The 14182-nt window shown below is 43.3% G+C and overlaps 1 protein-coding gene across 3 annotated transcripts in view; it reads right to left on the bottom strand.

Annotated features, from left to right (window-relative positions):
- Positions 1-14182, bottom strand: part of LOC136440824 (myosin-16-like) — a 93959-nt gene that overhangs the window by 18129 nt on the left and 61648 nt on the right. For all 3 annotated transcript variants that reach the window (XM_066436948.1, XM_066436949.1, XM_066436950.1), the window contains 3 exons: positions 11955-12045; positions 3784-3840; positions 455-588 (listed from right to left, as the gene is read on the bottom strand). In XM_066436948.1, coding sequence (XP_066293045.1) covers positions 455-588; positions 3784-3840; positions 11955-12045 — 282 coding nt within the window. The remainder of the gene's footprint in view (positions 1-454; positions 589-3783; positions 3841-11954; positions 12046-14182) is intronic.

Here is a 14182-nt window from a genome sequence, read left to right on the forward strand (position 1 = left end):
GAGTGAAGACCTCATTCCTTGCTCTCTTAGACTAGTGCAAAAACTACTCTAACACTAACAGTTATGTTGTTGTCCGGTGTTTTAAGATGCGAGAAACTATATGTTATGGAAACTTCTGTAATAGTTTGGATTTTTGCTATGGACTAGTAATAGTCTAAATTTGCTATAAAAATGTCTTAGCAATCTCAATATCTGAAAGCACATGCATAAATGTATGCACAGGACACATCATCAGGGAGACATGCACCTGCTTCAGGGTCATGTATGAAAATGTGACATTAGTGACATTGGGCTGAGTGGACTGATATTAGTTTTATAATGTCTGGTTCTGCCACGTGCAGGCGTGGCCATTACAGTAAGGATTTACTGATGAGTGGGGTGAATTGTAATGACTATCTTAGCCTGACATCAGAATATTTTACAAGAGCTGATCGACCAGTCCAGGTTGTCCCACCTTCTGATCTTGGCGAGTTCCATCTCCCTCTTCTTGTTGAGTTCGATCTGTGCAGCAGAGGCGCCGCCGGCCTCGTCCAGCCGCTCACTGAGCTCATCCAGCTCCCGCAGCAGGTCATTGCGGTGCTTCTCAACCTACGGGGGAAACACAAGCACAAGTGTTACTGCCTGCAGATCCTGTGATAGAAGAACTTTATTACACGACAGGTACAATCTATGGCAACAACTATCAAAACATAATACCAACTAGAGATACAGAATAAAACTTGGCATCCTAATCACTGTGATATAGGACAATTATACTATTTATGGTCAGAGAATAGAATGCTTATTGGCAGCAAGGTTTCCAGACCCACTTTCTATCCCTTCATCTGTTGCATTCCTTCAGTTGACCATGCCTTTCTCTTCAATGATAGCCTGAGTACCAGCCTTATTAGCTTCCGTTTGCAGCGGAGTTAGGGTAGCGGACGGAAGCTAAAAAGGCTGGCACTCAGGCTACTTCAATGCTTTAATTGGAATCCCCCTCCCTCCCATTGTAGCTTTATCTATGTCATGTAAATGATCACTTAGTTTGAAAGAAAATGGCCTATTATTTGCTCATCTTCCCTGTTAGGGGCAGAGTGGTAGTCTATCAAGTAATTTGCACTGCCTTGATAATTCCCCTATAATGACCAAATTACTACAAAGCAAATGGACCTGTTGTTTGTTTTGATTCCACAAGTAACTGATACCAGCCTACTCATTACCCTCCACACACATGATCACCCATCTGTAACCACTGGACATGTACCGATAGATCCTCCTGAAGCACCATGCACACTTTAAAGGCTAGAATCTGCCGATGCTGTTGTTACAAAACCTATTTCCCCACTTCACACATTTAAGTACTGTACAAAAATTCATATTCCTAATGCGACTAGACAAACCTCCCATTGAAAGAAAACATGTCTGTTCTTTTATATCTAAAAGCGAGGAGAAGTAAAATTCATCTAAAGATAGTCATATTCTTTTTGTATCCGTGAATTGTACTTGTTCTTTTGTTTTGTTGTGACCTGTACTAGGCAAGTGTGGCAGAAATGTGCAATAAAGGTCTTCATTCATTCATTCATTAATAAAGTCTTGATGATGCTATCCTGAACAAGCCTAATTTGTGATCAAAGAGCATTTATAGGGTATTTTCCCCAAAAAAAATTCAAGGAAAGTTATTTTAATATTTTGAAATCATTCCAGTTTAGGAGAATGGTTCTAGAAAAGATGGCAAAATGCTTTAAAAGTTACAACATAATCCCCACAATGGCTGTGGGGTTGTACAGGTTGGTGTGAACAAAAGATGACATGCTGGGGGCAGCGGTAGACCAGGCAGGCTACGACCTGTGAAATGCAGCCATTTACAGGGAGCGTACCACAACATCTTAATCTTATTGTGCCCTCTTTCCAGTCACTGGTTCAACAATACTTCCCTGGGTCAAGTTTCCAAATGGCCAACTTTGTCAGCTTTGTGTTCCTCCGTTGTGAAATGTGAAGAATGAAATGGCCTTTTAAACCCATTATAAAAGCTGTGTATCTAAACCTCTCTTCTCCCAAGCTCGCTGAAGTTACAGGAATGTAAGAAAGGATTGCCAGCTTTCCTTTTCCCCTTCAAGCCAAAACTTAAATTGTGGAGCATTAATATTTTGTTTGTGTTGCCTTACTAACACCATTGACAACAATTTTACCAATACCTGTCAAGCTTGCTAATTCTTGTTGATAGTGTGTTCAGTATACACACCAGTTCTGTACCATTTGTACAGCGCGTAGTGGCTGGCTACCACCAGTGTTCATTTCACGGCTGATGGAAAGTTTTGTCTCTCAGTTGTAGTAGTTAGTGCCCTGACGCTGTGTTATTCATACCCGCCCCTTTTACCTAGTAGTGGCAATTTTAGGATCGGTTTTCATCTCCTTTGTTAGCCCTCCTCTCCTGTGGACTCAAGGCAAATTTGTGCAGCGAGATAAGCCTACAGGGCTATACAGTCATTCAATACAGGCCTGACAGCACTGTTTGTTGTCCTATTTACTCTCCTCAATATCCTAATTGACAACAAATAGGTCTTAGTTTTCCCCATGGGAAAACTCACTGAGACACTGCTCTTCTTGATGTTGATATTCAGACTTTTGACAATGATACTACAATAACCGGCTCTTTTGTAATTTTTACATCGGCACAGGAGAAAAAAAAGAAGAGACTGCTGGTGATGAACATGGTTTGATAATCTACAAATCACAAAACACGACCAACTATTGGTCAACAAAATGTCTTTAAGTTAAATGCCATCCTTTGTTGTAAAGTAAATAGACTATTTATACTGCTCGATTCCTTTGCCATCAGCTGTTTTGAGTAATGTACAAGTCCACATTACATTAACACAAAACTAAGATTAAAGTTGACTGGGACATTCTCAAGTTAAAAATATCTGGTAAGAATCTGATAAGTACTTTCAAAGGGCGGGCACATTTGACTAGTCCTCGATTTAGCAGCTAAAATTTTATAGCAATCTGATAGTGAAGTGATTGGATTTCCTAACAAAAACAGGATGGCCAGATTATTTTGATAAATTAAGAGTTCCATTGCAAGTTCCTGTCTTTTACTCTGCAACAAATGCTGAGTTGATTGAGAAGAATGATTAGGTGTTATCCCAACTTAGTTTCACTGTCAACAAACTTCTACCATGAGGAAATTCCCAGACAGATTATGACCAATCTCTGAAGACTATCCTTTATCATTGGTCCAAGACGTTTGAATCTAGTATATGTTTGCATATCAAGATGCATACGTCTTTGGCGGCTGTATATAGCTGAGAAATGGAGACAATGTAAGAAATGTTGGGAGCCGGTCCCTGGACATGACATATCTTCACATGTAGCTGTTATCCAGCCAAGGGCGGAGGAGAATTCCTTGATAAAACCATCAGGCCCCAGTGAGACAGTACTACTGGGCCAGGGCCATTCCATCTCACCAGGTCAGAGGATCACAGTCAGTAAACTTTTTGGTAGAGCAACAGCGACTGTTTGTGACCACCCCACCTGACAGTTTTCAAATGTACAAGCCCCTACTCTTGACTAATGCTACCCCTCGGAATTCGCTCCTACAGGAGACTGGTATAACATGGCTGACCTCCCTGTGCAAACACTCTTTCAGCCCCAAACACTTCCCCTAATATGGAAGCCACTCCCAGTAAAGCTAGCTCCTTCTAAACACTTGTCTTGATGGGCAAAATCCCCAATTCTAATGTATCCCCCTGAGATTCAGCCGTGATATTGAGATAACATAGTTAGGCAGGGTACTGTTCTCACCTTCATGCGAGTCTGCCGCTCTGTGTCCAGTTCCTCCTCCAGCTCCTCGATACGAGCCTGTAAAACAAATCAAACAGGTTTAAGACATCACACACGCCCTGCAGAGAAAACTAGCCATATGTTAGAGTCACAGCAGGTCCGAGCAGTGTCCCACTAAACAAACTGGTATCTGTGCTGTCATCCTCCATTATAGACTGCAACCAAGCTGCTTACAGTCATCAGTGATAATTTCCAGCAACAAAGTAGGCTTGACTAACAAAACAGGTGCATCCCTAATGACTTACATGCATTTTTAAGTTTTCTGGGCTGAGATATGCCATGTCTGTCTGTCTGGCCTGCCACACAGAAGCGGGTGCTACTCAGCTATCTAAGATGACCTAGTGTGTTTAACAACAGCAAGAAGAACTCGATCTCGTGCACCTTCCATGGTTGAGCTCGCCCGCGGATCGGAAACCCTATTGTCCATTGTAGACTAACCCATTGACTGTGAGTTCAAAGGGTTTCAATGGGCGCGCAATTACAAACACATGATACAGGTCTGAGGGATAGAGTGTACGCAGGTCTAACCATGCGGACAGGGGAGAGGGGATATAGTGACCCCTGCTGGGACGAGCACTCTCAACAGGTTTCACAGCCCAAGGCAAGGCTCCTTCCATTCAATCTGTATGCCTCCAAGCAACTACATTACAGAATATTTGTCCAGCTTGGCTAGTGCCAACAGCTTTCATACAAGGCTCAATTTCAATGCCACTGGTCTACTTTACTTAAGGAGCAAGCCAAGACATACAAACAGCTGGAAGCAAAAAGTAAAAAGAAGCAAGTACTTCATATAGGAAGCGCATCCCGACGGCATGGGGTCCCAACTCATAGCTGCGACGGATGATTTTCTTGCTCTTGGCGCTCAAGTTCTTGTACGGTGTGTAGAGGATGCTGTCTGCTTCCGTCGGCGTTTCCGTAAACTTTCTCCGGATCACGGTTTTCCTCACCGTTACTGGTGAGGCCATATCAAGGTTGAGGGTATCGAGAAGGCTGAACCGGGACATCTTGCCAACCAAAATCCCAGAGGGAGGGAGAAAATCCAGGCAGAGGGTACTACAATCCACGGAGCTAGTCCGAACAGCAGACTGACAAGTGCTGGATGTAACTGGAACTCTGCACCAAAGGTTTTAAGGCAGCTGGGCAGCCCAAGTCAGCAGCAAGGTTGCAGACCTGTTGACTATTCAAATGACTTCACAGTTTGCCACGAAGTCTTTAAATGGCCATTCCCGTCCCGGCTCCGTTCCCATTGCAGGGCTGTGTGTGAGCTTGTGCTATATCAGGCTGGAGGAATGCTAGCCCCGTCCATTATACCTGCCGTTGCTCATGTTCAACGTTCCCAGTGCCTGCACCACATTGCTCTACATCTTACTTCCTGCGGGAATGGGGGTAAGACTAAATAAGGAAGGGACCCCACGTTCCGACGCCACCTGGGATTCATCAGGCCACATACATCTTTGGCTACAGGTTGTCTCTCAGGGCCGGTTTCCATGGCAATATGTGACAACCAATCCCATCCCAACCCTTAATTGGCTTTGGTATTTGGTAGGAAGTACGTAGATGGGTCCTTGGATTGCTAGAAGGGGTGCAGTGCAGCTTTATATCTTAAAGTTCTACAATGACAAGGAGAAAGTCTACGTCTTTCAAACGGAAAGTTTGGGCAGACGGGGCAAGCGTTATTTAGATATGTGAGCCTACGTCTTTCCTAGCCTCTGACTCCGGAGGCATGTCTCAGGTATGCCAACCATCCAGTACAAGTAAATTGACTTAGGAGAGCATTGCCATCTTGGCTATGTGGATATCCTGTAAAAATAAATGGACCCAGCCTCTTGAACAGGTTCCAGAGACCCCTTAAAAGGAGAAGGAGAGCCTAATATAGACCCTTGACTTGAGGTTCTGTTGACTCAAGACGCAGCAATCCTCCCTGCCCACCTTAAAACTTTAAAAAACTCGGCCAGAATCTTACCAGGAAATTGTCGCTTACATGGTGAGTTCCACAAAAACATTTGCATATCTCGGGATATGCAAATCATCCCCCTTAAGCGTATCCCCTTTAAGCGATGGACTATCTTAAAATACTATTGCAGGCATTCGATGCTTTGGAGTCTCTCCAGAGATCCTGATCACAGGGGACCACATGACAAGAAAATCTGGGCACCAGTCTGAGAGAGAGGCTGGCACTGAGATACTGGCAGTGTAGAGAGCTGTTCTGAAATGTGGGGCAAGATGGCAGTTTGTCAATATCCCCATCCTCACTTTCACTTCAGGGAATAGCCTTAAACCTCCTTGGTTCGATGTGCTATGAGATCTGCTGAAAACATTGATCTGGTTTGAAGTCATGCTATCACAGAAAAATATGTCGACGGAAATATTCATGTATTGTCATATATCATTGCTGTTAACACAGTTTTGCTCATCATTTGTCCCTTTCAAATGGGTGAGCACTGCTGAGACATCGGTGAAGCATGTTAGTTATCTGACTACATCTCTTGCCCCTTCCGTCTTAAAATGGCTAAAAGAAAAGGGCGTCACTGATCAAATCTATATATACACATACAGAATTAAATCTGTAACAACGAGATAAGAATTATCAGATTGGGTCAGTTTATTTGTAGACACTTGAATTTGAATAAGTGTGGCAATTAAAAATTATTGCCATAGCAAAGGTGTCTGGATTGTTCTTACTTTACTGTAAGGAAAGTACCAACGTAGCACTCTAGATCTTAGTTCTGCCATAATATTGTGCAAAACACACTTAGAAATCAGAAAGGCATCTGCCAAGCAGATATAGAAAGGCACCATGTAACTCGAGGAGTTCCTAGCATATATGGAAAGGCCGGAGTACACTCCCGTTGTAGTGTCTTTTTTCTCTGGCATTGTTGGATAGGTGGGGTGAGAAACTAGGCCGGAAGTTTAGAAAATCGGTATGCTGGGGCTCCTATGATCGTTTTGGTTGTTATTCTAGCTCTGTAGGATGTGTTTTCGAGGAGCTACTGTTGTTTTTCCGACACCGCACGCCTCCCCGTAAGGCGTTCAGTGTAGACTGCCCAAGCGGTAACCCAAGTTATTTATCGTTCCGTTTATAACTTTGCCTTTCTTTATATGCTTGGATCTCCTCAAGTTTTGGTTTTCACTGAGGTTTTTTGTTGGGAGGCATGATGTTCAGCACGTTCTTGTAATAATAGATCAACTGGGATGCGCAAACCCTTTTCAAAGCTAGAATACTAGATTCGGTGAACTCCCTGACACACTCCGGACAGTACGAAATCGGACACCACGTAAAAGTAGGTCATCTGTCATCGACAGCTGACTGCCTGGATGCCAGACGTGCTAATGAGGTATCAAGTTTGAAAAAGTGACAGGAGGGCATCCACAGAGTTGGCCGGACGGATTCCTGAAATTCCTGTGGAATTCTGGGAATTCTTGCAAATCGGGCCTAAAATATACTATTAAGCTTGCCCCTCAGGCTTCGCTAAAATTACACTGCTACAAAAAGCATCGTAGACTGAAACTACACTTGACATCAGTTGGCAAACACACAACATACAGGAAGTGACGATACTGTGATGCATAAAAATAAATCAGGCTAAAAATACAGGAAAGTAAATCTTGGCTCGTCTGAGGGAAGACTGACACTGCCGATCATCTGTCCTGAAGGTCATGTCGGAGTGAAGGTCATCCAAACTCTTTGGTGCCCTTAAATACTTCAATGTTTTTCTAGCACTATCAACATAAGCAAACCCTGCCATGCCCTTTGGTTCTGTGTGATCCAGTCCCGGACAAGGTCAGACTATCACAAACATGCCGTGACTACAGCACAGCAATCTTTTACCCCCAAGACAAAATACTGACTGCTGACTTTGATATGAGAGGTATGCTTTTCAGCAATGTCAACCATGCAGTGAGTTCTTAAATGTTTCTGTTCAATTCTTTCCAACAAACGTTCACTGGTACAAAACAAGTAATAATTTGTTTTTAAGTGTTTTTTAAAAAACTTTTTCTATCAAATCTTCCTTCCCTGTCTGTGTGACTACAAAAGTCTATATGGACTAAACCTTCACAATCTAATTGTTATGGTAAATGAGTTGTGAACTTATGACTGGATACGTCATCAACCAGCTGATTGAAGTATCGCTCATGTTTGTCTTTGGCCAAAAGCTACGACTTCCTTCACACCTTATATCTGGGTTAATCATGGCCGGGACCCATCCAACATGTCCAGAGATCCCCCTGCATTCCTCCTTCCAGTCCTCACCAACTCACACAACTGGTTGGAAGGGTTCCTAGCACTGGGCAGCAGACATCACCCAGACAGTTTACTTTGGGCCAAACATTAGTAAACACTCAGCAGAGGTTAGTTCCTCTGGGCACCCTGCCTTGCCTGCTATGGAAGGGCCTGCATGCCCCTTTTACGTAGAGCGTAATCGGCCGTTTTAATTTTACGTAGAGCGTTGCCGACCACTCCATAATTTAGCGTAGGGAGGCCTTTCTGAATTTAGCGTAGAGCGTAGGGAGGCTTTCTGAATTTAGCGTATTACGTAGCCGGCCCTCCGAATTTAGCGTAGAGCGTTGTCGGGACCCCCCCATGCAGGCCCTCCTATGGAAGGGAGGATGGGATGGCCAACTTTAGACACATGTCCACCAGGCGAGAAAACAGGAGGGAGGAAATCACCTATAATCACAAATGAATGGAGAAGGTTTGAAAGACTCTCCCACAAGGTCTGTACCGAGATTCCATAAATTACACGCCACATGCTGTAGGAAGTGAACAGTAAACACGACTCAGGGCTGGACTGGCCACTTGTCAGAGTCCAGAAGAGTTATATGCCTCAGAACAGTGAAGGTGTGACCACAGAAGTGTGTGTTTATAATTAGGACTAAACAAACTAGGATTGAGCTATCTTTTGGAATCAAACGAGGGAAGATGTGATAGGATTGACACCTGTTGCTTTATCTTTGAGGCAGATACGGTCCAAGACTGTCTTAAGTTTGGACATAGCCGTGGTCAAACTATTAAGTATGTAATGCTAACATGCAGAGCCTGAGAAATCTACAACACTCACCCAAGTCTATGATAACATAAATGGGGAGTGACTGTGTATCTGATGAAGAAGTAATTAGGCAAGGGAAAGGCAAATAAACAGGGAGGAGGATGGGGCAGGGTCAGCTGTCTGGAACATGATAAATAGCAGGGAATACCAGTAGTGGCATCAACATGTATGATGCATCAAACAGGCAACACCCCAGAGGGAACAGGGGAGGATGTCTTTTCTAGGGGTGTTTGACTCCTGAAGGGAACAAGCTGTTCTGCAGTCTTGTTCTATTAACAGGCTACACATTAATAACTTCTGTTCATCAGTCATTTAGACATTCAACTGCCTGTGCATGTCTTGACTTGGCACTGACATGCAGTCACATGGTTGTCACCCTACCTGTTTGAACTTACAATGTAGGGTCACCTCACCTCACCTAGTCCCATGTAAGGTACTACATGTAATAATGCATACTTGTGTGAAGAAATGGCAAAACTGTTCCAGGTACAAGGTATTCTATTACCACCACACCACCGTGTCAAATTCGGTACCAATTTGAACAGGTCTGAAGGTACAAGTAGGCTTTCACACCAGGTTACATCAAGTTGTGACCCAGGGTTGCCTATTCACTCCCTCTCAGGTAGGGAGCAACCCCTTCTTCATAACTTCCTTTGCCACTGATTAAAGGACAAGTGTCAAGTAAATGAAATCAACAGGGTACCCTTACATCAACAGCAGTGGGCCAGGAAGTGGCAATCTAGAAATTTGACCATTAGTTACAAAGCCATGAACTTTCCACACACAAGAATGCAGCCTTCAAAGCGTTCCACAGTTCCTCCCTCGTCAAGTGACAAGAATGCCATGTTTGACATCATTGGAGAACTTGAGCTGTCTGTTGATGCGTTTCCTGCTGGAGGATAAGCAGAGGAAAACACAAGGAAAGTCACGATATTCTCCAAATAAGGAGATATCCACCGGTAGACATAGCCTAATGCTATAACAAGGAAGGGTCTTTGTATGTAAACTCTATACATGAGCGGTTGTAATTTCCGTCATCTTTCTGACATAGTGTGGTGAGGCGGCCATAAGAAGCAGTTGTTTGCATCTAGCTAAGAAGCTGCCAAACCAACCTGGCAGTCAACATTATCTTCTCATCACGTTTTTCTAGAATTACCTGTCCTCTCTCTCACATTACCTGTTTATGGGCGGGCAAGTGAGGATTGTGCAAAGCCCGATGTGGTAACGTTATAAGCGGCCCTTTCTACTCTGGCCTGCTTGGCAAGCACTGTAAATCCCATTCAGCTCTACCAACCAAGGCATGTCCGTGTCAGCAAGAAGATGAGCGTCGGGCTTCTCATGTCACATGGAGACACTCCGCGACTCTTCCAACACAATAGGCCTCTATACAGGGGTGGGACAACGTCAGGGCGAAAATATGCCAGAGATTTAAATGGTTCAGCCAACCTCGGCTTCCAGAGAAGGCTATAACGGACATGGTGTGATACGATAGCCCATGCAGGTAGCCAGAAGGCCACCATTGTCTTGTCCTCTGGCCGTGGATACGTGTATACTAAGGTGTGGGTGTGTCTTCTATTCAAGAGAATATACTGTATCATGCTACCTGTCAAAAAAGACTTCCCAGCACAGAGCAAAGGAAACAAAGAAGTTTGATTTGCTAGTATTACCGCTATCAGCTTGTCCAAGCACTCCAAAGTCTGTGGGAACCAACCGGGCAACAACCATCAACGGGGATAAAACTTGAGCAGGAAGCCAACGGGGTCATGCATTGCAGCAACACACCGGCCCTATGCAAATATGAGCAAGTCACGAAAAAGCTTCCCAAACACAGAAGTAAAATGATCCTTGACACACCAAGAACGGCAACAAATATAACATACATACAAACAGGTAATCTGTGGTCTCCTTGTTGTCCATGGCGAGGCGAGAACTCATAGCACCTTCCAGCCCTCCACGCTCTCCAGTCACACCTGTACTGTTCAGCCTGCCCCGTTACGTCCCCGATTCTCACCGACCCATGGCGTTACCATAGCAACTAAACCCTATTATCTGACAGTGTTTTCCATCCACACTCTCCTGCCCACTCTTTTAGTATGTGTTTAACAGCTCCTGTGTTGGGGCGCTGACATGCTAAGAGTGCCTGTGTATGCATAAGCACTAGGCTAGCAAAGACAAAAAAGGTGTGCATGCGCAGGGGAGGTTTCCAACGTACACAAACTTTGTAGAGTCAGAAAACACAGGAATGATTGAACAGTGTACAGGAAACCTCCTTCAGCTTTGAAGATGATTGGCAACAGGAGGAGCCTGCATTGTTAATTAGGTCATACCCAATGAAAAACAATCACTGTGTAGGTGCTCAGTTCAGTAGACCACCCCTCCTTTCTTAAACCAACAATTCAAGGTTAGCTTAGTCACTAGTTAGTGTGATATATCTTTTCATGTGTAAATATAGCTTTTATCCCCAAAACCTAAATAACCATAAACATGTCCACACCTTATACTTTATAATACCCCTCTTATGCTGTAATGCTAGATGACCAGGTAAGTCAGGTGTTGGTCAGCTCAATATTTAGCAATCTCTACTCTTTTCACAAATAGCCAAAGATCAATAAAGAGCCAGCAGTTGTACAACATGCAATGACGTAAAAGCTGCAAGCTGACCATGTGCAGAGCAATAGGCTATGTGTTCCAGAAGCTCTAAGTTAACTTAAAAAAGCCAGCTAATTAACAAAAGTATGGAAACATTCCTAATCTACATGATTGTATATACAGTCAATTATATAATGCAAAAAAAATGTTTGCAAAGTTTTGCTCACAGCTGTTACATGTGTATTTAAAGACATTTTGCACAGGTTCTTCAAAAGTTGAAGGTAACAACAAACATACATGAAAGTCCTTTTTTCTTCCTCTGAGAATCCCAAGCATCTAACCTCAGCTCAGCACATTCCATGATAACATATACACAAGGAGGCAGAGACTTCTCAGATAGATGTTCATGGCAGCTGCCCGGAGGATTACCCCTCTATCCCCTACCCTGCATCTCCTGCATTCCAACCTATCTCCATCACCATGTGGGGCACATACCTGGAGCTCCTTGATGCGTCTCTGAAGGTTGCCAACCGTGCCCTGGCTGTCTTCAAACTTGGCCTCCAGCACGTGGATTGCAGTCTCCTTCCTGCATAATAAATAATGCAGTGTAAATCAGTGGTGGTTTAGAGAGGCTTGGATTGATTACATGTACTTGTGGGAGCACCCTTTATTTTTTGCTCTATCAGACTCTTCTCATAGTAATGTTATTTTCGTAGATCATTCATATGTCACATGAAGCATAAAATTAATCTATCATACACGTTAGATACTGGATATCAATCTAGTATAGTATTTTTTGTTGCTACAGATTATATTTGTCTTCACTGTTAAGATCAACAACACATCAACAACTGCAGTGTGGAGTTAGGCAGATCTACTGTACTGACACTGCAGGAGTCTGTCTTCATAACGAGGCTAATCGTTCTAAATAGCCCAAATCTACGAAGAAAACAACTGGACAACTGGCTAACACTCCTGGGCTATAACTCTTTGTAAGCTTGTAATGAAGTCCAGACTTTTGTTAATTCTCCTCAGGTATGACTTATGGCCTCAGCAGAATGTCTTCCAAGTAAAAGAGATGACCCAGAACACTCCCAGTGCAGCCAGTTACTGTCTCCTAAAGAACACAACGCCCAGTCTGACCGTATTAACTAACCTAAGTTCCTTAACTCTTAACTCTATTTATCCTCAGAATTCTTTGAACATGAACTGAACTTACGAATGCCTATCGTCAACGCATGAACTTCTCATCCTTCTATAATAGAACTGTTACTCAATGCTTGTTAGAACCGATCGATTATCCTGACTTTCCCGAAATTAGAACAAAGTCACAAGTGCACAAAATAAGAACATTAACCAGCCCACTCTGACAAAGCGTCCTCGCTCCCAACTGAATAAACTTCAGTTCCCGATGTCTGGATTTCCTAGAGAATGAGCAGCCTGTCAGAGCCTATCATCCTGGTAACCAAAACAAATCTGCCCTTCCATTCTGTCTATCTTATTTAAGACTTTTTGTGAAGAAGCACTGACTTCAGTTGACTCAGAGTTCTGGTTCCAGTAAATTCGAGTTACAAAATGTTGGGTAGCCAAGTAACACTCAGCAGGGCACAGTTAAACACCTTTCAACTTCTAGCAGTTATACGACTCTTTATTATCTTTAATGAATATCCTCTTTTTTTCTTTTATTGATTAACATTCAGCCTACCACAGAACTTATTTTGTAGGGTAGAAGGAAATACATGTTGCTGGGCTACATTCCATTTTTTACCTACTGGTACTTCAATTCCACCAAAGCAGTATGCGTACTTCCAATGCAAATCACTTATGAACCATTTTGCATGCAATTCCAGGGCTATACAAAACAGCAGAGAGGTTCAGAAAGCTGCTTTTGTAAAACACAGCATTTTTCAATACTAGCACACAAGGGAAATACCTTATAAGATTGAAGTAGCGTGGTCTGGTATCTTAACTATTTACCTTGCAGATGATAAAGGCCACATACAGATAAAAAAGGTATGTTTTCTGGTTTTAGTTTATCCTTGACAATCCTGTGGCTTTCAGCTGATCGATAATGAAGATAGATTGGCTATCTCAGAGCATTCCCCCAGTCTTCACATCTAACATAGCTTTCATCTGTTTCAGAGGCCAACATATCAAACGTCCCTCAAAACTTTGGCCTGTCATGTACATTGTGTTTGGATTAGTGCATATCAAAGTCCCTGCAGCAGACGTTGGGTTATTGCTCTGGTTTTGATTTTATCGGGTCAAAAAGGTCACTGGGCAACTTTACCCAAACAGACATACATCACTTGCTGTTATAAGGTTTCCGCCTCTCATACATTTTTCTTATTGTCTTACTATAATTCAATCCACAGATGAGGTCAATCCCAACCAGCTTGCCTGAGGCACACAGATCCGTTTACCCCCGAGGAAACACACGTTCTGTCGCCTCTCATGACATGGAGAAGTCATCATCTCGTTGATGGGCACTCTTGTAAAGATTTTTGCGAGGTGACCTCTCACCGGTTGGTCTGGCTTACTGGGTATGGTTTGAGGAGGAGGGAATGTTAGGTCAGGGCTGGGGCAGGGATGATGGGAGAGACACGAACACACAGTCTTCAAAGGGAACAAGAAATATGGCGAGAACTGACAAAGTGAGGGATGTGAAGAATTCTTGTGATCGGATGTAAAGCTAAGAAAACAGTTTGTGCATGTTTTGTTTT

Source organism: Branchiostoma lanceolatum, chromosome 8 (assembly GCF_035083965.1).
Source record: "Branchiostoma lanceolatum isolate klBraLanc5 chromosome 8, klBraLanc5.hap2, whole genome shotgun sequence".
In the NCBI taxonomy this organism is placed as follows: domain Eukaryota; kingdom Metazoa; phylum Chordata; class Leptocardii; order Amphioxiformes; family Branchiostomatidae; genus Branchiostoma; species Branchiostoma lanceolatum.